The 23159-nt window shown below is 42.0% G+C and overlaps 1 protein-coding gene across 10 annotated transcripts in view; it reads right to left on the bottom strand.

The window, feature by feature from the left end:
• The window catches only part of fbrsl1 (fibrosin-like 1), a 380357-nt gene that overhangs the window by 33926 nt on the left and 323272 nt on the right, over positions 1–23159 (bottom strand). For all 10 annotated transcript variants that reach the window (XM_054772261.1, XM_054772266.1, XM_054772257.1 and 7 more), the window contains one exon: positions 13959–14007. In XM_054772261.1, the coding sequence (XP_054628236.1) occupies positions 13959–14007 (49 nt within the window). The remainder of the gene's footprint in view (positions 1–13958; positions 14008–23159) is intronic.

Raw genomic sequence — 23159 nt, 5'->3', positions numbered from 1 at the left:
AGACTGTTTCAGAATCTCTCCACAGGCTGCCGTGATCTCCATGTGGGATGTAGTTCTTGAGCAGCATGTCAGCTTTACTTAAGCTTTCATAACGCCTTCGCTGTATCACTTTGGTCCTCCACAGGAAAGCATCCACTATTAGCCCACCAGCTGACTCACAGAATGGAATGAAAAAAGGTAGGAAAGACAGGAAGACAGGGAAAGAATGAGGCGTAAGGGGTACAAAGAAGGGGAGCTTTTGCCAACAAGTCAAAACAGAGATGGAGAAGATGAGTGCTCAGCAATGTAAACAGAAATGTTGCTTTCCAGCCTTGCTTCATGTATGAACATGCACAAAGCCCACATGCCTCTAAGTGGATATAATATTATCTTTCACTGTCGTACTGATTACTTCTCAATGGAAGGGAAATGGTTGGGTGAAAATCCATCAACAAATCCTAAGTGGCATGACAGTGGACTGAAAGAGCCTGCATGTTTTGCTTATCCACCGCCTACATCTCCATTTTCAATCCCCACTTTGAAAGCAAAACAATTGGAAGCTGACAGCTCCTAACCATTCACCATACTTTCATTGTTTTGACATAAGCAGCCATTGCAATTTAGTGCCAAGAACAAGAAATAGCTTAGCTGACATACAGGTATTGTATGCAATGTTTGAGTGAGTATATCACTGTGGTACCTTTACTCTTAGTAAAGTAGACATTGTCATGGTGCCAAATAATAACCTTTGAAAGCCAACAATGTCGAGGGAGCTATATTTTCTTAGCCGGTATGTGTTATTCTATGCTGCTGATCAAAACCCAAAGGATAACTTTTGTAGTCATTAAAGGCGGGTGTACCACTACTCAAGTACAATACTGCACAGCAAAGGGATTTTATGCATAAGACTATAACAGCTACATTTTTAAAGGCATAACATGAAACAATCAAAAAGTTACATTTGACTGAAAATGCATTAAAATCAGCTAAAAGGTTGTTACCATTGTTTATGGTAGGACAAAAACTTTCCTTGTCTGTGGTCTGAGGGTAATTTCCTTTATAATACCAGCCCTGTTTCTATTGAAGTGATCGGGCTTCAGTTTCACATGTTTGGCGGCCCCCAAGGGAACACACTGAGCAGTTTAGACACACTGGTGTAAATCATCGCTTGCTCTATAGGGGGGGCCAGCTACTGAGGTGCTCCTGGGGTGCTGCTGGGTAATTATACGTACAGGGAGAAACAGCAGCTGTGGAAGACTTGACAAGAGCTCCCATTTTTCCCTACTAATGGTCATGAGCCATTAGTGAGCTTCCTTTTTGTGAGCTGCATGCATCTGGGCATGGCATGTGTAATCATTTTTTGGAAAAATCAAAAACAGTTTCATATAAGTTTGATTATCTTTACCAACCAGCAATAAAAAGAGTGGAAACAGCATGATGCATTTTTCATGATTTGAACCCCATCTATCATTGCTCCTTTCCTCAAGAGAGAAAGAAAAAGGATGGAATAGTAAATAGAAGCAGAGGAGTGGATACAGCAAAGGGGCGAAGAGCGCGGGGGCAGAGGGAAGTGGGTTGTATCAAGTCAACTAATGGATACAAGACCTGGATTACGACCTTCTGCTACATTAAATACAGAGTTGCATCATGCTGTAGGCAGCGAGCAGCAGGGGCAGCCTGAACGATTTCAAGGGCAACAAATTTCACTGCAACAACAAGTGGAGCATTGTTTTGTATGAAGAAATGTGTGAGCATAGACTACATAGAAGCAGCTCTTAATTCATTAAGCAATCAGGAGCTGGACGAGACGAGACCCCTTACTTGCTCTTGAATATTAAACATACATTTTGTAGAATTGTTTGCTTCCAACCTTGTGGGAACAGTTTGGGAGAGGCCCTCTGTTCTAGAATTATACACAAGGTGCATCAAGATATCTTAAAATAGCTTAAATTTGGACTGACACAAATGATTTGCTACCAGGTCGCCCTCTTTCATGAACACATTATAATGGGACTGTCTGTGTTGCTTGCTGTTATAACTCTGTACAGTAGCTGGCATCTTAACACTGCCTCTTAAAACACCTCATACGCACATACCATAATGGACTTGGTTGACTTGACGTGTACTTGAGCTTTCAAATCAGCGCACACTTACTGGGGCCCGGGAAACATCATGAATGTGTCCACCACTGCACAAAATGAAACCAAAGCCCGTAAGGCAATAACTTCATATTGTGCTGTTAAATAAGGACGAAAACACAAGAAAATCCCACATATTTCAACACACAAACACTGAGTCAGAGTTTTTGAAAATCTCCAGTCTGGCTGGAGTTTTGCATCATGTCCAGTTATGCAAAATAGATTGTGATGCCCCCCCTCACAGATACCACAGACAGATTGCAGTCCTGTGGGAAACACTGGCCATGCTTTAACAAGTTAGGTGAACTTGCACAGAACCCAGGGGAATCCACTTTATGTTCTGTCATTTTCACTTCCCATAGGTGTAGTGATGAAATGGCCAAACATTGCCTTTATGTGTATTTTTACCAATGGTGATGGGGGCAGGATGCAGAAAGGAATAGACGACAAAAAAAAAGCCAAATGTCTGTGAAATGAAACAAATGCCACCAGAAACACACACACACACACACACACACACACACACATGGGCCTCTATAAAGTGTCAAACAAGCCAAGCCGGTGCCTAAACAAAAATAAAAAAGAACAAGACAAAACAAATGTGCTTGACATATTTCAGACAGCAGAAGACAAAACAACACTGAAAGCGTTTGAGGGTTCCAAATTAAACCCCTGAGCGTGTGACTCACTTCACGAATCCGTGTCGAAGCGGAGATGCCACACCGCATCAAACCTTGTAAACTCTTGTCAAAGCCGCCCCTCTCCGTTTCGCTGCCAGCTCTTAGATTATTGTCAAGGTGCGTGTTGGGAGTGTCACACTTGAGAGTGTGTTTTAAGCACCATAAAGTATCGAGACCCAGATGGCCCATTCTCTCTGAAAAACAAAAACCCACTTCTTGAGCTCCAGTGGCACCTGCTACCAGGATTAGGTCAGCAGTAGGCCAAGCTGCCAAGCAAATGACATGTGGTACAGCTGATAAGGAACCAAGCTCTTCAGCGGTTGCCCTCTACTTAAAAACTGATGAGTCAATATCCGTATCATTTGATATGTGCAAGCGTCAATGTTTTTGAAAAATCACAGAAAACAGGCACTGGTTACCCATACATTCATTGATTTGTGTCGCCACAGACTTGGTGCTACCTGTTTGCTCATAAACACATTATAACACACCTGAATAAGATGATGAAGCAGGAGGGATCGGTGTTAGTGACAGACCCTAGGAAATACTCTTGTTTTTTTTTTTCTCTTGCAGCAACTCTTTTTGAGACTTTTGCCGAGTCTGACATGAAAGCACGTATCAATCTTCTCAACGAGCAGCGACTGCTCGTGTGGGACCCTCCCCCATCTAAAAGCCCTAACATGCGGGTCGACAAAAACAAGCAACAGAAGAATGTTCATTTGTAGCTTTCCAAACTGTATCGTTACCAGCAGTTGCCAATTGTTACCAGTTATTTGTGAATGCATTAAGTCTAACCTGTCTTACTGATTGTTGCATCAAAATGTTTAAAATAAATATGGTATTTTTCTGCAAAGTATATTGCATTTTGCAGTATTTCTTATTTTGCACAAACTGTATATTTTTTGGCATTATTGTAAAAGAAGAATAATGTGTTCATTCCTTAGACAAGATGTGTGACCTGACCTATTAGTATCGGTAATGAAGTGCTGAACAATATGGGATATTGGTAAGAAAGCCAATATTGAGCATCTCTAGTTTGAGGTCATTACATTTAAAATGCTTTAAATGTTGCTATTGGATTTTGGCTCAAACCCAACATGAAACTTGGAAGATTAAAAAAATAAATAAATTAAAAATGACCCAAATGTTTATCACAGTATTATTTACTGGCAATTATGATAACATGTCTAGACAGGGACACACACACACACACACACACACACACACACACACACACACAGATACGAGTATATCAGTTAGAACGCTCTGTTTCGGATTTCCATGAGTGCGCTATGCTTCCCAAAGCAAACAACCTTGTAATCACAGTCCTACAGCACAAACCCAACAGCCAGGGAGGTTGGACCCCATGGTCCACTGAATGGCACATTACAGTTAGTCAGAGGCCATAAGGGGCCCCACCACCAAGGCCCTGAGCAGGGAATTCACCGGTAGCCAAAAACAACAGTAAAACAGATGACTGTTTGAATACTGTAGGAGACCACACGGTGCATGTTCTTTTTTTTTTTTAAACCCTCCCCTGAAATTGGCAAAATGCAGGCCCCTGTGTCCGAGCAAACTACCGCCTGCCTGTTAACAAACACAGGGGATGATTAATGATGCTTTGCCCAGTAAAATCTGGACTAAACACAAGGTCTTTTTCAGTGGGCCATGTCAGCTGACTGCTTTCACCGTGTGTTGAGTTGAGGCCTGATAACTGGACACGCGCTAAACCTCCACCGAAGATGCACTTCTAGTACAAGCCTGTGGCATTGCTTCTAGACTGAGTGTCTCTTACATACCACTTACAGAAACATGAAAGCTTATTGGATAGGTATGAAGCTAGGGAATACTGAATACTGGTTTCCCAAGTTCAACTCCTTTTCCACTTCCCAGAATTCTCTCTGGCGCATGCTTCTAATGTACTGTATGGATGTTTCTGTCTGTCATCGAACTGAAGCATTTCAGATCCTTTCTGTTCAAAGCAATGTTTTCTCATCTTTAACTGTGTGAATAGCTTCCCAACATGCTCACATCCATCACAAGAATGGGTGACGCCTGTCCCCTTGCCAGTGATTGAATATTATCCAAGCGTTGTGTTTGGCCACAATCGCTTACCATCTGGCTACACAAATGGGTATTAGAGCGTCATCTGCAAACAACATTGGCTCTGTACCACTTAACACAGATGAGCTTAAAATGCACATAACAGGAATGTGAAATCTTAAAACACATGCAGAGAGGAAAAAACAAAAAACAAAACTGCCTCTGGCAGAGTGGGTTGAATAAAGGATTAAAAGCAAGACAACCCAGAAGTGATCACAAGCAACGTGCTTTACATTTCAGGCCTGACAGCAGTGATAAGACACTGGTCATGCATTCTTCCAAGTAAACAATGAAAATGCTTTCTATGCCGCAGCTGGCTGAGCCGCCACTGAGAAGGAGGAGGATTAAGATTAGACGGATGATGTGATGAGAGCTACTGCTCTCTACAGCTATCCTTTCAAAATGTGTTCCTTTATCTCTACAAACCCAAAAAAGAAAGATGTCCATAACAGATGGAACTTCCTTGTTGACAGGTTGTCAGTTGCAATAATCGCAAACTCACAAGACACCCCTAAAAAGGTAAATAATACAAATTTATAAAAATAAAATAAATACAGATTAGACCACCCTTGTTTCTTCAGTTTATTGATCAGTTTTTAATGCCTGGTACAACTAAAGGTACATTTGTTTGGACAAATATAATGATGATAACAAATATAGCTCATAAGATTAAGTCATTCAGGAGCTGATATCTAGCAACTTCCATGGTTTTTTAGATAATAACCAAAATCCATCAAGTTCTTACATGAATAGCGATAGCATTGTACTGCCAAAAAATGTAACTCGTACGAACTATTTTTGTTGTCATTGTTATATAAGGTACCTTTAGTTGTATTAGGCATTAAAATGAACAAGAAACTGAAGAAACAAGGGTGGTCTAATATTTTTTTCCATGACTGTACATCATACAAAAATTCTAATTTCTCTTAAACTATTTCAAACTTGGGCATAATCATTGGCAACTATCCCTTATTATTGTATATAAGTACATATTATTATAGAATACCTGATTTATGTGAGACCTCCAGATTGTCATTCATCATCCCATCTGCATTGTAAAATTGAAAGGGCGGTCAAACCAAATAGATATTAAAATTCATAGTATTCTTATAGTTACTGATTTGCATACAAATTTTCCGATTTTTCCATTTTTAGGTTCGAGTACCGAGTGGTGGGAAGGTTCTTTTGGATTTGTTATGCTAACTTTTATTCTGCGACTTTCCTCGCGTTCTGGGGGGCCTTAACATGCATGAAAACTCAAAGTTTGAAAGCATATTAGGCCCGATGAAAAACTTGATATTTCAAGCCTCTCAAACACAAATCCCAGAACTCACTCAGTAGCGCCCCCATACATTTTGTAAAAAATTGCCCCTGCCACCAGTTTCACAGATCGTCACCAATTTGGTGGAGATGTCTGTCATGACAGGATGCACAAAAAAGCCTCAACAACCCATGTTCGCAAACAAACAAAAGTTGACCATTTCTTTTTGGACCGTCCATTTTAGGCCAAAACCAGCGTTCAATGCTGCTCATAACTTTAATATTTGCTTTGAATTTCTTCATTTATATGTTTCAATTGAAACTTTGTTAATTTAAGCCCCACATCAAAGAAATACAAAGTATTGACAACCAAAGAAATGAAAGCTGTGCCTCGATATTTAATGTATAAGTAATATTGTGTTTTGATCCGATATTGATATCAGTCCAAAATACTGTATATATATATATATATATACTGTATATATATATCGGCCTGCATCTCAAATCTCTGATATCAGCACTCCGATACAAGCAGACCATTCCACTCCAGCACTTCTATCTGGCAAGCAGACGCTACTTGATCACAACAACAATGCTAACAAAGGAGCAGGGCCACGTCGGCCGTGTGGCAGCACACCTCGCCAAAGTCAGAAAAATACTTTGCAGCCGAGTGCAAAACTCACAATGCACAAGTCTCCCGAGGTGGCACAGAACCAGGAAAGTTCAACCTGACCAATCCCATTAATAAATGTACTAATATCTAATAAATTTGAGAAGATATGAAGTATAAAAGTATAAAAGAAAGCGGTCACAAAAGTTGGAATATTCGCCGTGAGAGATCCAGACATGCAGGGCACCATCACAAGCCTGGGTACTGTGAATTACCACCCATGTGGAAATGTGCAGCCCAGCCTTTGACTTGTGGGAGCCATGATGAGCAATAGTGTCCAAAGTGCGGTCTGTGGGCCATCTGCGGACTGGGACTGAGGCTTTTTTTTATGGACCCGTGGCACATTGTAGAAAAAAAAAAAAAAAACAGCAAAAATGAAAAATTGAGCAAAAAGGAATAATGTAATGGGAAAAAGATGAAGTATTGATACTAATAAGCAGACAAAGATGTTAACATTTTTGAGCCTACCAAAATTACATGCAGATGCTTTATGGCCAGTTATATAAGTAGACTTCAGTCCTGTGGGAAACACTGCAACATCATAAGAGATAGCAATAGTAGACAAAGCTGTGGTGATGTTTTGTCCCACCCATACTAATTTGTCTTTATCTGCTCTGGTATGCAACACAGTATTATGGAAAGCGCAGGTTGGAAATCTGTGGCAATGACAATAAAATACTTCAATCTCAAAGCCTGAATGTTGTTCACAACCCGTTACTTATCCTAAAAACCTCTCATGCCTTTGGTGATTGTGGAATTGCTCCCTCTCCACGGCTAAAGCTGAATCCATTTTTCAGCCATTCATCCATCCATTTTCTATACTGCTTGTCCGAACTAGGATCGCAGGTACTGTATGCTGGAGCCTATCCTTGCTGTCTAGGATAGGCGAGAGGAGGGGTACAACCTGAACTGCTCGCCAGCTAATCGCAAGGCACATATAGTCAAATAACCATTTCCACTCACATTCACACCTATGGACAATTTAGTGACAGGTGTCAAGTATCTGTAATGACTAACAGATAGATTGACCTGACAGAGGTTGTGGTTTAACCTGTTGTGACCCACAACTCTAAACATGGCAAAATTAATATTTAATGCATATTGGCATCTGTACAAACACTACAGACAAGACAACTCATGCCATATCAGTAAATATTCCATAAAATTGCCTCTCATCTTATGAGGAACAGTTGTACAGTTGTAATTGGTTTTGGTGTCTTTAACTTCTGCCAGCCAAGCAATCCTACTTTACACTACAAATCTTGAAAATGAATTACAACAATCCAAGGGTCATCAGTGTACCAGGATGCATGTGATTGTGTCCCTGTTTGGGACTTTTCCCTTCATTTTACTCCCCTCTCGTGCTCAAATGATGGGCAGTGGTGGGGCAAACTGGGAATTGTGTAATTGCTTTTCCTGTCCCTGAAGCAGCCTTCTTACTTGAAATCAAAAAAGGCAATCTCAGTCAGTAACGGTTCAATTAATAATTAAACATGGGGCTTATCTGTGCCATATTTATTTTAATCTCCTCGACAGGGTTGGCTGGACAAACAACATTAGCACTATCAATAAGGCGAGCATTAATATCAGCCTCTAGATTCAAAAACAAATCACCTGACTCATGCACTGCCGGTTCTCGATACCTGGTGACAGTAATAAACTAAAGGTGCATACAGAACATGTATTACGTGGTTCTTTTTCCATATTTTGTGCTCCTGTGCAGAAAGTTAGTAAACACCAGTAGCTGCTCAGTGCTCTGTATAATACTGTTCCAGTTATGTGGTAGTCAGTGAGAAGGTTTCATGAGAAGTAGCCCACTTCATTCTGAAGACCTCTTTGGGAGTCATTTGTTCATCTGAGTGATTTTTTGTCCATTTAGCCAGAACTGTAATCAACTGTAACCAGAAATGTAAATGTAATTAGTCAGTTCTAGACACCCAAACTAATCACCAAAAACCTAATTTATAGAGAATATTAATGAATTTTACATGCAGAAAACAATGCGGAATAATTATAAATGATGAATTGAATGCTCGATATTGGCTTTTTACAGATATCCAATATTGTCCCAAACTTCCTTACCAATATAGATATCGACCGATACCGATATTGGCAGCAGATCTTCTCTCAAACTAATGCCAGTTCAAATATTTTCATTTTTTGGGAAGTCACCTGAAGTTTGTCATGCAAATTGTGATAGGTCTGCTAATCTGGCTATGCTAAACCACTATAACAGCTTTGTTTTCCCCTACATGCCCTCCAGTAAGCTTGCCTGCCAGACACACTCTTCATCTATCCCTGCTCTATTCTAACTGAACGCGGGCAGAAAAACAGATTAGTTGGTCAGAAGGGCAGACTCCATTCAGTCTTTAATAGATGAGAGGCTGCAAAAGGTGAACTACGGCCACTGAAGTTAGTGATACATTACACTGACCTGGCCAGAGGAGAGCTGCCTGTACGAATACAAACAAGTTCTCTCATCTACTTCAATATGCCTGAACTGCCCTCAATCCCCCTGCACCTGACCTTGCTGCTCCCTTTGCACCACCCCCTCTCCCTTCTCTGGCATTCACAATCCAGCTGGCGAAAATGGCATTTCATTTTCCTGAAAGCTTGTACCGCAGGAACATAACGGACTGGCCAAGGTAAGGGATGAGGAGGTGGGGGAGGTCATAACACATTTATTGACATGCAGCAAACAGCGGTGGCAGAACAAAGGCCACTCAGCACCTATTGAGAGAGCAGACCTGCAGACAGGGCGGTTGATTAGCGATTCGACACGGGGACTATGGACTGTGTAGCACATAATGAGAGCCTAGCTCTGAGCCGATGGGGGAAGGAGGCACGTCTGAGTAGAAGAGGGCAGAGGCGGGGTTCCACCATAAAGAATTGATAGCCCACAACAGCAGAGATGGTCTGCATAGCATATGGGCAGCTCCTAAATTCCTAAGCTACAGCATTGTTAATGTGTTTATATAAACAGAGGATAAGCCACAAATCCACTTCCGAGCTAAGTGGTTGATGAATTTTTGCTGCTTGTTTACTTTGATGTCAATTAAGCAAATGGGTCTGACATCACTGACAAGCAGGCGATCTAACGCAAGTCCTTGAACACAGCAGGTACCCAGCGTTCACCTTTCATGTGGCCTCTGGAAAATGTCAGCGGAGGGTCAGATGCGCATGATGGCAGTTGTGTGTGTCTCCTTCGTCTTTCCTTCCTTTGTTCCACTCTTCTAATCCAGTATGTGTGGGCCGGTAAGTTTAATGGAAACAATTTATTAAGTCCGGCTTAAAATGCCATCTGCAGCTAAGCCTCCCAAAGCCGCTAAGCTCCTGGTTTCACCCCGGAGCTTGCTGTGTTCACGCTTACTGTAATGCTCTGTTTAAAATGAGCACAACGGGTCAAAATTAATCAGGATTACAAGGGCACAAATCCACTTCAGAAATAGGTTTTCTACCAATCTTTCTCCTCTGCTATCCCAAAATGCCCTAGGCTTGACTGAAAGGCTGCATACCACGTGGTTTTATGCTACTACCCTGCAGGTATCACGTAGATAGCATGTGCAACCTCAAGTATACAGTTAGCAATAATAGCTGATAAGTAAGTCTGCTGTGCATTAACAAATGCTTGAACTTTTTAAAAAAATCCCATAACTCACAGAAAAAGCCCAATGTTAGCGGCCACTTCGATACGGCTAACCCACAAAGCTGCCTGTGGGCCGCCCCTCTTTCAAGTTTCAGCTCCAAAGCACATACAACATTCAACACGCTCACCAAAAAAATCCAAGACGCAGCCTTGTGAAATGTTTGGCTTAAAAGTTTCTACTGTATGCGTCCTATGCGGAGGTGCCTGTACTTGCTCACTAGCTACATTTAGCTTACCATTCGCCTTCAAGTGAGTGACAACAGTCAACTTTGACCTGCAATTCAATAAGAGTAGCCTTGAGTACTTTTACTTAAAGGTGCCATCCTCCAGGAAATCGATATTTAGCAGGAGGGTTAAGACAGGAAATAAACCAAAACCTCTGTCAGTTAGATAATACTGGCCCTCTGCTGCTTGGTCATAAAAACCAACACAGATAGCATCTAAAAGACCTAGCTCTTGGGTAACAACACCCTCAGAGAGCAGCACGCTTTACTACAGATATGCTTATTTTGCCTCTATATCAGGTTGTCAAAAGACCAGCATTGCAGAGATGACGAAAAGTTAATATGAGAGACAGAAGGCAAGGATGTCTGGGTTTTCCCCCAAACCAGGTTCTGTAAGCATAATTACAGTGTTTTACTGCCACTGATTACAATGTTGGTCTTTCCTCTCTTCTATTAAACCTGAACTGTCTCATTACACTGACAGACTGTGGACGTGTGTGCAATTTGGGTTTAACCTCAAGTGTTTGTACCCATAACTGTGAACCCAAGTAAAGTTCACAAAGGAGGACAATTCTGAGAAACGAGCAAAGCGGGGTAAATCATTGCCTCGAAAACTGCAAGACAAACATCATCACATCATTAAATATGCATGTACGCCATAATGTTTGTGTGCATCTGTCTGAGTGTCTACCAGCCAGCAGCTTGACGTGCCTGGTGATCAGAGGAAAGCAGGCTTTTCATTGGTCCCACAGGATTGTGTGCAAGACCAGTAATGGGACACATACGCCGCATTCTAAACCAGAGGAAAACAGCCTGTGGGCTGTTCTGTAGAACACATACACCCAGAATACACACACCATAAGACAGAAACAAACACTGCCCTCGAGTCCGGAAACATTAAATGAGAGGTATTAAAATGAGAGGTATGATATTTTGTTGCTCATTGTCCTCAAATCACCTCATCAAACAGCTGATTATGTCCCTGTCTCATACTTTCTCACCACTAACTGTAATCTGTCGCCCTTGTATATTAACCAAACAGGATCTTGTTCATTTACAAGACAATTAAAGTAGACTCTAATTAGATTGGGTAAAGGTAATGCCATTGTCAACCTTGTGTGCACATTGTGTGCAAGGGTTACTTAGTTTGCAGACTGACATGGAAAGCTTTTTGTCTTTTTGTGTGTGCATGTTCCAGCACTTTGGTTCTCCACAGAAAAAATATGCTGAAGTGTAGCCATGCCCTGTGTGAGCATGCAGGGCAAATAAGTCAATAGTCAACAGCAGACAACAGTAGTAGTCTAGCCGCCCTATGGAGAACAAACTGAGGCGGATGCAGTCTAGATGCCTGTGAATATTCTTATTCATCCAGGTCATTGTACTCTCAGGGCATTGAATCGATTGTAACTGGAATGTTCCAGTTGTCTTAGAAGATGACCAGAAAGGAGCTGTCCTATCAAGGACATTGTGAACTGAATTGTCTTTGAGCACGAACTGATGGAGCCTGCTCGTCATGATAATCATAACATATCATAATCATAATACTTGTAATGATAACACGGGCTACTGTTCCGGCCGTATGGTCGTCCCTCGCAATATCGTGGTTTGATTATTCCTCCGCAGCGTTTTTTCAGAATGAATTAATTAATTAATGCTCGCTGTTTCGCCGTAGACCACGGTCTATTATTAGGCAAAACATATTGAAATCCAAGTGATAGGTAGTACTCTGGTCACTAAGGGGCAGTAATGACACTAAACATTGAGACATTACCTTACAGTACATTACCTTAACACTGCATGAAGTCATGAAGTTAGCCATGGCATGTCTAACATGATAGAGTGAAAAAAGTTTTGGACTTTTTAAGTTTAGAAGAAATAAATTCAAGGCTAACTTGTTAGCTTGAAGGCTCGCTACCTCTCGAGTCCCCGCAGCATAAAAGTTGTGCAATGTGTTGTAAACAATGAATAATAGGAGTGTAAGGGTGGCTATAGGCTTGGTATTTCATGTCTACAGGGCTCTAATAATGTTAATAAATGAGAGACGACTGTAATTCACTACGAGCTAAAACTCAACTCTGAACCCCCGATGTTACGGCCTGTCCTCCTCATGTCCGGAACACATTTACTGCAACACACACGAGCACGAGTCTTATTTATGTTTTAAATAGCTTATTTTCTCTGATTATGTCTACTATATTGGTTAACACGAGTGTGAAGGTGACAATTGAGGTGCTATTTCATGTCTAGGGGGCTCTAATAATGAACCATATTTAGAAGGTATGTTCTAACTGCAAAATATTTATTTATAAATAAAGAATCCTATTTTGCAGAAAATCCCTTATCATGGTCAGGTCTGGAACCAATTAACCGCGATAAACAAGGGATTACTGTATACATAATTACATGTCCAATGTGCATGTTAGAGAACTATAGGAATTTTCTTAAGGAAATGAGCAGGACCGTGATGCAAAAATAAATATCACAACTGATCACAAAAGGGTCAACAATACATTCAACCCTTTAAGGTATGGTCATTGTAAAACAGTGTGACACAGCCAATAATGGCAATGGGTCTTCTACATTGAAATCATGTATAATCTCTGCTAAAATGGCCATTTATTGCACTGCCCTCCACTTCCATCTCCCTCTCGCTTCGCTTGTGTTAATGGACCTGCTCCCAGGTTATGGCTCCTCAGGGAGACGTGGTCTGCATTCTGCTACCGGAAGTCTGATTGCGCCTCTCCTCCCTTGACCTCCCTGTATCCGCAACTTAACAATTCAACACCCTCCTTGGTATGTACGATTGAATTTTGTGTTTATTGCAGTGCCACAGCAGAACACATACAGTATGGGTACACACACCCGGACCTAGGGGCTGACAAAGCTCTTTCTTTCTTTTTCTTTGGCATCCATTATTGCTCAGGCCTGCTGTCGGAGAGCTTGTACTGCCTGAGGGGAAGTTCCCATTTCTGGGAGCATGTGGCAGAGAGGCTCTAAATCCCCTCTAATGAACAATATGTAAGAGGGCTAAGCCTCTGGCTGTGTCAGCCAGGAAACATTGCTCCATGGCAAAAAGGTGCGCATATGCATTCGCTTGACTCTGTTTATGTCTGCTCATATTTAAATCTATATGACGGATGGAGGATTAGCAAGGGGAGGGGAGATTTGGACTTCTTTGCAAATATATTTGTTGTCATTTGCATGAATCAGACAGTGACGTAAACCCTCGGGAGAACTGACAAAGCAGCAGGCTCTTACCTTTGGGTGTGGTGTGAGAAAAGAGCCTCTCTGATCCTACATCAGACACCTGGAAAAAGAAGAGGCAGAGCTTTAGCAGATTAGTCTATTGAGCTCAGTGGCAAACTCCAGTCAACCCGCTCTCAGATAATTAGGTTATTCATCAAAACCTTAATCTTAAGGCTTATTCAGATAAAAAAAAGGATGATTTAAATGCTCAGAAGAAATGTCTCTGTGCCTAACAACGCTCCCTGTGTACCCGATGGTCCCTGACTTGCTTTTGGTGAGGTAACATTAGGTGGCACTGTTGGGCCACCTGAAAATCCTTAAAAGATGTAACACAAGAACATCAGAAAGGTCCTATGCTGCAGTTTAAATTATTCTGCATATATGCAGGTGTTCAGAAAGATCAATTTTTTAATGCAATTTAAGGCAACACAAAATCCTCAATGACATCAATTGGTGAAGACAGTAACTATGTAACTTGATAATAGAAACCTGAAAATCATCCCATACAAGTCCTTCCATCCATTTTCTATGCCGCTTGTCCTTACTAGGATTGCGGGGTTGTGCTGGAGCCTATCACAGCTGACGCTGGGTGAGAGGCGGGGTACACCTTGGACTGGATCTCAAACATGCATTATTTCTGTATTATTTTCTTATTTTTAGTCAATTCACACGAATCCAGCTCAAGATACTTAAGACAGCACGATATGTAGTCTTTGCTTAAATGTCACAATTCCCGCTAGGCTCTAGTTCCTCCTTTTGTCCGGGCTGCAAAAATACTGTATATCAAGCTGTAAGAACATATGTTCCACTCAACGGGTGCAAGTGCCTTTAACTGCTCTGCTTGTATTTTACGTAGCACAATGGGAGCATATGTAACAAATGAACAGTGAATCAGAGTGAGCACAAGAGAGACAGAGGCAGAAAGAGAAGGCAAACGATTTTGTAAACACAGATGGCCGTCCTTGGCATCACTCTTAGTTGTTCACAAGTGTTTTGAGGATGTCCTCTTCTCTCCAACAACTCCCAGTTTCTCCAACACAGCCACTGTGTCGCGCTTCTCCGCACTGTTTGTCTCTGTGTGTGCTTTGTCTCAGCGCTAACCACAACAGTACCCAAAATAAAGCTGTGTGAACGCAGCACTTTGCTTTGCTCCAGCTTAAAGGCACATTATCATCACATAATGAAAGTTAAAATCTTGAAGAGATACCGCATACATGCTAACATACAACTCAGCTACACTCCAAGTAATCTCAAAAACGGGGAGAAGTTTTAAATATTTAAATTCAAGTTACAGCAGGAAGAAAGGGGTCAATCACACCTTGAGTTTGCCTGTGATTATTCATCCATCTCAGGGCATTGAATCGATTGCAACTGGACTGTTCAGGTTGTCTTAGAAGACGTTTGACAGTTCATGCTGAAAGCCTTCTTAGATGAGACTGACTGTTCTACCTACCCTATCTAGGTAGATAGGACTACAGCTGTCCTATCCAAGGAATTGTGGGCTTGAGCCATCCTATCCAGTCTGAACATGAACTGATGAAGCCTGCTCAGATGAGATGAGCTCTTCTATCAATCCTATCTTTCTAGATAGAACTAGTGTTGTCCTATCTAGTGAATTATGGGCTAAAGCTGTTCAAGCTACTCTTTGAGCATGAACTGATGATGTCTATTCGAATGAGACTAGCTGCCTTATCCATCCTATCTATCTAGACAGCACTAGAGCTGTCCTTTCTCGGTAATTGTGGGCTAGAGCGCAAACTGATGAAGCCTGCGGCAAAATGTCTTCCAAGACAACCTGAACATTTAATCCCCTGATGCGATTCAGTGCCCTGAGAACTGTCTAATTTTCTCATGATTAGAGGAACATCCTCTAAATTGAGACATTTTCAGTTTCCCTCTACAGTAGATAAGAAAAAAAAGACTATGAAGGAAAAGACAGGATTGCCCTTTTCCATTTTGCCAGAACCAGGGTACCAGGCTACAACACAAGCTCTTTTACAGCGTTGGACTTCAGTACCAAGCCTCAGCACTGAAGCAGCATAACCTCAGCATTGAATTGTGGCCCTGGAGGAAAAAATCTGGGCTCAGATTGGAGCTTGTCAAATGAACACGGGAGCTCACTCATACAAAGGCTGGATGTAGCACAAGGTTACAAAAACAGGGTAGGGACTGCCAGAACTGGCAATAACAAGTGTTATGACTGCAGCGGCTATCCGGAGAGCACTGTAGACACGACAAGTCACAGTTTGTCATGTGGCAAAACAACCTTATTGTGATCTTTTTGAGCTTGCAGTTTTATATTCTTCTATAGTCAACGGATTCCAAGCAACATCAGCAACAACCACTGAGGGTTTAATATGGTGTTTTGAAACTGCCAAGACTGCATGAGTCAGTTGTATAATTTACAATTACAAGGTCGGCTTACAAAAGGCTTTTAAAAAAGGTATGTCAAAGCACAGCCTTCATTTGGCCTGCTGCTGTTTGTGTAGAACTTTTTTAGTTTTGCGTGTCAAGTTGACATTTTTCACCAAGCTGACAATTGCAGTGGCTTGCGGTTGTGGTGAACAGAGGTCATGAACAACAAATTCTTCTCACTCTCTTTGAGACATAAATGAAAGTACAGCCTAGTTCTTTGGAAGGGATCTAGGAAAATTAACCATTTAAAAATACTAAAAGGGAAAATTCAAGCAACATTGCCCAGGAGCCAAAAACCCTTGGAGTGGGCCGCGGGAAGTCTGACCTTTTTGTGGGCCGTCTGCTATTTGAGCCTGGGGCTTCAGGGGTCTGGCCTCCTCTCTAGAGGGCCGTCAGTAGGCCTCAGCTTTCCTTCCCTATTCTATTCATTAGCCATGCTTTATGATTCAGCTTCCTCTGAGCCACACAAGAGCTCCCTGAGGAAAGAGGCTGCTGGAGAGATGGAGAAAAAAGGGAGCAAGGCTCAGGGAGGGGAGAAAAAAGCAAGAAGGAGGTCATAGGGCCCAGCCGGGGCCCAGCTCTCAACAGCTGTGAAAGCCTCCCGTTTCCTTAGCAGGCGTGAAAGGAAAGAAGGGGGGGACGAGAGGGAGGGAGGGTAGCAAGGGAACCGGGCCAGAAAACCCAGCTTCAGAGCGCTAACTTGTCTAAGTGCCACATGCTGAACTACAATTCCCAGATTTAGGGATTGCCAAATAACAAATTACACTGCTGTTTGTTTTTAACCCCCCCACAACTTCCCAGAACACCACTGACTTATTGGCACCATAAATCGCTTGATAATAGCAGAGAAGAAGAGTCCAAGTGTTTACTACAGCCGCGAGTACATTTGCTGACAAGAAGCACTTTTTCTGCACATTTTCCACGTCTGCATCACTTGTACTGAAAGTCATTGCAAGCTAATCAATTTAGACAATCTGACACATGGCTAATTGCTTTTTGGAAGTATTAAACCACTGCCATGCAGAATTATTGCACAAAGGGCCGGCTGACTGAGGGAGGGCGGCATAATCACTTGAATGACCTTCAAGGCATGAATTTATGAAAAGCATTGATCAGTTAAACCCGTGATTTCACCAAGACAGAAAGGTCAGCAATTACACAGATTCAATTAACCCCATTTTGTAAAGACTGCTCAGAGACTAATTTCTCTCCGCCCACAGAACACCTCCCTCCCTCTTCACTTTAAATCACAACATTCCCAAGCTTTCCATCTACCTTGCATGCCTTGCATACCTTGGAGCTGAGCAAATCATCTCCTCTCCGCAGCCAGAGTTTAGGTAAAGGCAGACTAAATAAAACCAAGCATGTACAGCTCATGCACTCCCTCCTCTCGTTGGCCGAGACTTGATTTTAACACACAGGCTGGCAGAGCCATTGCAACAGCTGTGGTCTGAAAACAAAGAAACCTGTTAGAGGGCTTTGTTGTGCGCTAATGCCTGCAACGGCTATATTTATCATTTAGTTTGGACGCATTTGACACATTTGCTATCGTCTTGACAGATTGCTGTGGGACAAGTGGTAAGGCGGCTAATCTTAACACTTACACACCTCAGTAAAATAAAGTCACACAAAATGTTATGGAAACCGATTAACAACTGATTGTTTGAAGTAAATTAGGGATGCTCCAATCAGGGTTTTATGCTGCCGATTCCGATACCGATCAAACAGGGCTGAAATCAGCCAATACCAATTTAATGGATTCATTGTAAATTTTTCGGTTTATTTATGATAAGTGCTATTAGCTATATGGTATGAAAAAAGGAACTATAACATCACCTTAATTTGAAACTTACAGAGGATGAGACGCCTTCTTTAAGGAGACTTTGGATGTGACAGTGCAATGGTGGCGCGCTAACAGGACTTCCTGTTGACTTCCAGTTCTAGTCACTATACTCTGTCAAGTGTTCGCCTTTCAAATGCTGTATTAAAATTAAAGCTTTTTAACGTGCTACCTACCGCAAGATAGTTTTCGTGGCATGTGTTGGTAGTTAAGTTCCACACGGCAGACATGATGTTTTTGTTTTGGCACGCCTGCACACTGTGAAAGAAAGTGGGAGGAGCACGATGCCCAAGACGTTAGTTAGGGCAAGACACTACACTGCACGCATGGACCGCTGTGGGCTGCATAGTACTAGCCACAGGTGGTCGGCTTTTGTGATCGATGTTGAAAGGCATTTATCAGCATATGGCGATCACGTGATTTTCCACAGAAATTGGCCGATACTGATTGGTGGCCGATCGATCGGAGCATCCCGAAAATAAACTCGACAGATGTACTGTGGAAGTCCCAAGCTCTAATACAAATGTTAATGTTGACAATGATGTCATAAAAAGGTACGTTAGTTAACCACGATTAATATTAACACATAAAAACACTACGTAACTCAGTCTTAACATTAATCATACATGACAATACAGAGGTGTAATACAGAGGCGCAACACACAACACACAAGGGTAAAATGAAGTGAACAACCATAAAAGGTTCTTTCTTTACTTCTCTCAAATAATTCCTGCACAATTTTTTACTTCTGGTTGTTCTTTTAAGATCCCTTGTAGGGATTGGTCCTTATTTTGGTATAAGTGCCATAAAAATCCACAAAAAAGCCAAAGCAAAACAAAAATGTGCCGAGATAATCCTTTTGCTGTTTGCTGATGTGAGGTCTTGTGATAATACAGGCCAAGGCTGTATAAATGAGGCTGGTTTGGTTGTATTATATAAGTACAGGCAAGGCAAAAAACATTGGCATCTTTGGCCAAAAACATTTCTGGCTGTATTTTGTTCGTGTGAACCATCTCAGACGTGTTGAATTTTTTAGGTTGTTAGGAAAAAGACACACGCACGCACTTCATTTGTTTCCCTGCATGGCATTTTATCACTGTCAGCTTCCTCCTTCACCTCGGTTCTTCCAATTTTCCATTTTCTGTCACTTTAAGTAGTGAGTTCCATATCTTAAAGGTATAAACACTTATAGGGTCCTGATGTACTATTATTGCAGAAATTGGTTTTGGACATTCACTCTCATCAATCTTACAATAAGAGCGCCATATGTGTATGCACATTTAAAATAGGGATGCAACGATCCACCTGTTTTCACTTCCGATACGATAACTGAGTTTGGATACCGCTACAATTTTGATACCAGTGCTGTGTTTGCTTTAATCTGCAACCACGCCAAAACAATATCAAAAAATGTATCCACACACACAAGCGTTAATCCTGACAGTCAGACAACACAGAACTTTTAACATCGCACATTACCTCGGGTCGCTACTAGGCATGGGCCGGTTACCAGTGTCAAGGTATACCACCGTATGAAAAACTCCCGGGTTTCAAAACCACTAATATTGTCCGTTAAATTGTTCTCATGGTAGAGAAAGTGGAGGTCCAGCGCGGCTACTAAGTGGAAATACGGTTGGAACTGGACTTTAATGTGCCGAAACCACAGGCATGAGATGTATTGCCAAAAGCCGGGCAACTTAACCGTCACGGCATAGATAGCAATGACGTTAGCTGCCTCGTTAGCATCAAGCGGCGCCGGTGTGACGAGACGTGGGCCCTAGTTTTACATCTTGTAGCGTGTGGATTTAGTGTGGATTTCATCAGGATTTGCAGCTATCAAACTCGTGTAAGCACGTCACAATAAGTACATTTTTGGCATGTTAACGTAAATATCATAAACTATTAAGTCATCGTCATCATTTAAGAGCTTGGTAATCACTTATTGGCACGACATGTCACAGGGTAAAACATATAGTCAATATCAAAATACACTAAGATAGCATTATTTTGTGAATACATTGTACTCACGTGAAAGATTCCTTCAAAAGGGATACACAGTTAGAAGATTTACTCTGTTTATTTGTTATTGCAGTAGCGCGAGGTGGCAGACCGGTACAGCCGCACTGTTGTCATCGTCGTCTGTTGACATATTACTCACGTCGAGGGTTGATTCAGATTCAGAACGAGACAGGGGGCGAGGATAAGTGGTATAAAACATTTACTCTCCACCGAACAACAAGCAACAACCACTTAGCAACAGTCGCTACATACAATCACATGACCCGGAAACGGAAGTGAAACTTGCTGACACAAGGGAATGAATAAAAACTCCAAAACACTTGTGGACACGTTGTGACCTGCACAATCACAACAGTTTGAAATCATAATGTAACATTACAAAATCTCTGCAGGTGGTATCGACAATTTCCGATTTCTGTGAATTACTTTGGTATCGGAACTCGACCCCGATCGCTACGTTAAAATAAATGATACCAACAGTGTGCAGCAATAGTCTAATGGTCTAATCATGATTCTGAAATGAGTTTGTTTGCATATCCACTGTGATCAGCAGTGATGTGGTAAAAGCACATATCAGGCTAACACGAGCAGGGGGCCCGGATTTTCTTTGTTCATGCGGGAGTAGCTCAGTGCTTCAATAAACACTTTTATCAGCACCCACTCAGGGCCCTCAACTACTGTCACCCTTTCACCTCAGACATTCACTAATGCTTCTTTAGCGATGAACTCCCCATTAGCCATGCACAGCGAGCCTGCAGACTTGGGTCTGCTGCAGAAGACACCAAATTAATTATCTCCCGAGCATTTAACCTCACCACAGTTCCAGAAAACTAAATGACCTCCCGAGCTGACGGTTGTTTATTAGAACCCACAGCAGTGCTTTGCGTTGCCGAGGAGAGCATCTACCCCACCTGTACCTCCGATTTCAACCAACCGCTAACAATTCCACCACGTCTGACTGCTTTTCCTGAGCAGGTGCGGGCCAGCGAGATGGCAGCCTCCCAGTGAGCAGGAGAGGATGTACAACATAATGAGCAAAAAGACAAGAAATCTCCCACGCAACTGTCAGCCAACGGATACTTGCCTCAAGTGGAGCATCATTAAAATGATAATGAATTCCATAGCGATCATGGAGAATGAATTGGCCTCCCTCTGCACACACAAACCTCTTTACACTTAGCCCAGGGTGGCATTTTCATAGCCACATTTTACATAGCGTGTACAGCACGGGGCCAGAGTTGACAAATCATGTTCGCCCTCGCCTTAGCAACAGACATACGAAAATGAATGTCGAGCGAGGAGCGGAGGGGGTTGGGGGTGGGGGTGGTTGTGGGGCGGGGTGCGCTTGAGCTTTGTGTAAAATATTACCCTGCGTCTCGTTTACCTTCCTCCCTCCCTGAGCTGTGCGACAGTTGCTTGCCCTTATCAAGGCTGCCTGTCAGTATTGTATACAAATTAGCGGTCTATCAGGGGAATGCAGAGGCCTGTTTCATCTCGCTGCGGTAGACAGAAAGGGTCACAAATCAGCGACGTAGAAGGCTCGCAGCTAGCATGAAGCAGATAAGGAGAAATGAAGAAAATAGGACAAGACCTACAGTATTTCACTGAAGAGGATCCCAACATGGCAGAACATAGCAAAGGATCGTGTAAGGACAGAAACAAAATCACGTAGAAAACATGATGGCAAGAATATTGTAGAGCTGTGGGCAAATCTACTTCTATTTGTTCAATCGCAAAGACAGACTTCCTTCTTTTGATGGAGGGACTTCAATACCGGAACGTAAGATTATATTCTGCAAAAGTTGAATCGAGGCAACTGAACTCTTCTTGAAGTTGAAGTTTCGCCTTTAATGCAAAAGCCTTCTTCAGTTTTTTTGGATTAAAGGTGTCGGTTTTACGGTCTTACTACAAAAAGAACGGTGTTGCAACTAACAATTATTTTAATAGTCGATTAACCTAAACCTTTTTCTTTCGATTAATCGAGTAATCGGTTGGACCTTAAATACAAACAGTTAGTGGTTTTGTCCGCAACATATCAAAAAAGAGGCAAAAATGTTGATCACTGTTTTCCAAAGTCAAAGCTGCATGTTTTTGGATGGGGGAGGAAACCAAGGTACCCGGAGAAAACCCATGCACACACAGGGAGAACATGCTCTTCCCAATCTCCAGGCTGTTACTGTGTTGGCCAACATGCTAACCACTAGACCACGGTGCAGCCCCAAAAATGACCAGGTTTTGAACCCCAGCTGTTGTGCACCATGAACCTGCGGTGCTATCAGCAGAGCCATCCAACTGGCCAAAAACAATCAATTTGACAATCATTTTTGCAGCTCTAAAGAAGGGCCAAGTTGCCTCGATTAAACTTTTGTGGATTACCATAACCTTTATTACTGAGAATTGACACAGACTTGTCACAATATGACCGGAAATTGTAATATTTGCGGTAGCACATAAAATTAGTACAGTGTATCCGCACATCTTTGCGATTCAGCATTCAGGGCCATGCAAATTGGTTGATTTTTGGTCAAAAAAAAAAAAAAAAAAAGATTATTTTCCCCTGAAAATAGGCAAATTTTTCCACCAAAAAACAGATATAATTCACCTTAAGTCGGTAATATTTATAAATACGGGTAAATTGTACAGCAGATTGATTACGTTCATTTTGTCTTCTACTGTAATAGAATGAATGTTCAATCTCTTATGTTTGAAAAACCTTTATAAGTTATGTTAAGTAAAACCTTTTACCTTGACATGTTTCAGCCGTCATTTGCAGTCTTCTTCTGAAGGGTCAGTTGGCCACTGTGACGTGGCGTTTATTAGCTGTACTTCCAAGGCTGGCATTTCAAACTACCAGGGTCAATAGGAAAGTTCATCATAAAGTTCCTGCGGTGGAAAAGGGGCTCATGTCTTTTCGCACTGCTCGGCGGCCGTAGAACCA

Source organism: Dunckerocampus dactyliophorus, chromosome 4, assembly GCF_027744805.1.
Source record: "Dunckerocampus dactyliophorus isolate RoL2022-P2 chromosome 4, RoL_Ddac_1.1, whole genome shotgun sequence".
NCBI lineage: Eukaryota > Metazoa > Chordata > Actinopteri > Syngnathiformes > Syngnathidae > Dunckerocampus > Dunckerocampus dactyliophorus.
Note: the sequence above shows the minus strand (reverse complement) of the source record. Positions and strands in the feature narration are given on the sequence as shown.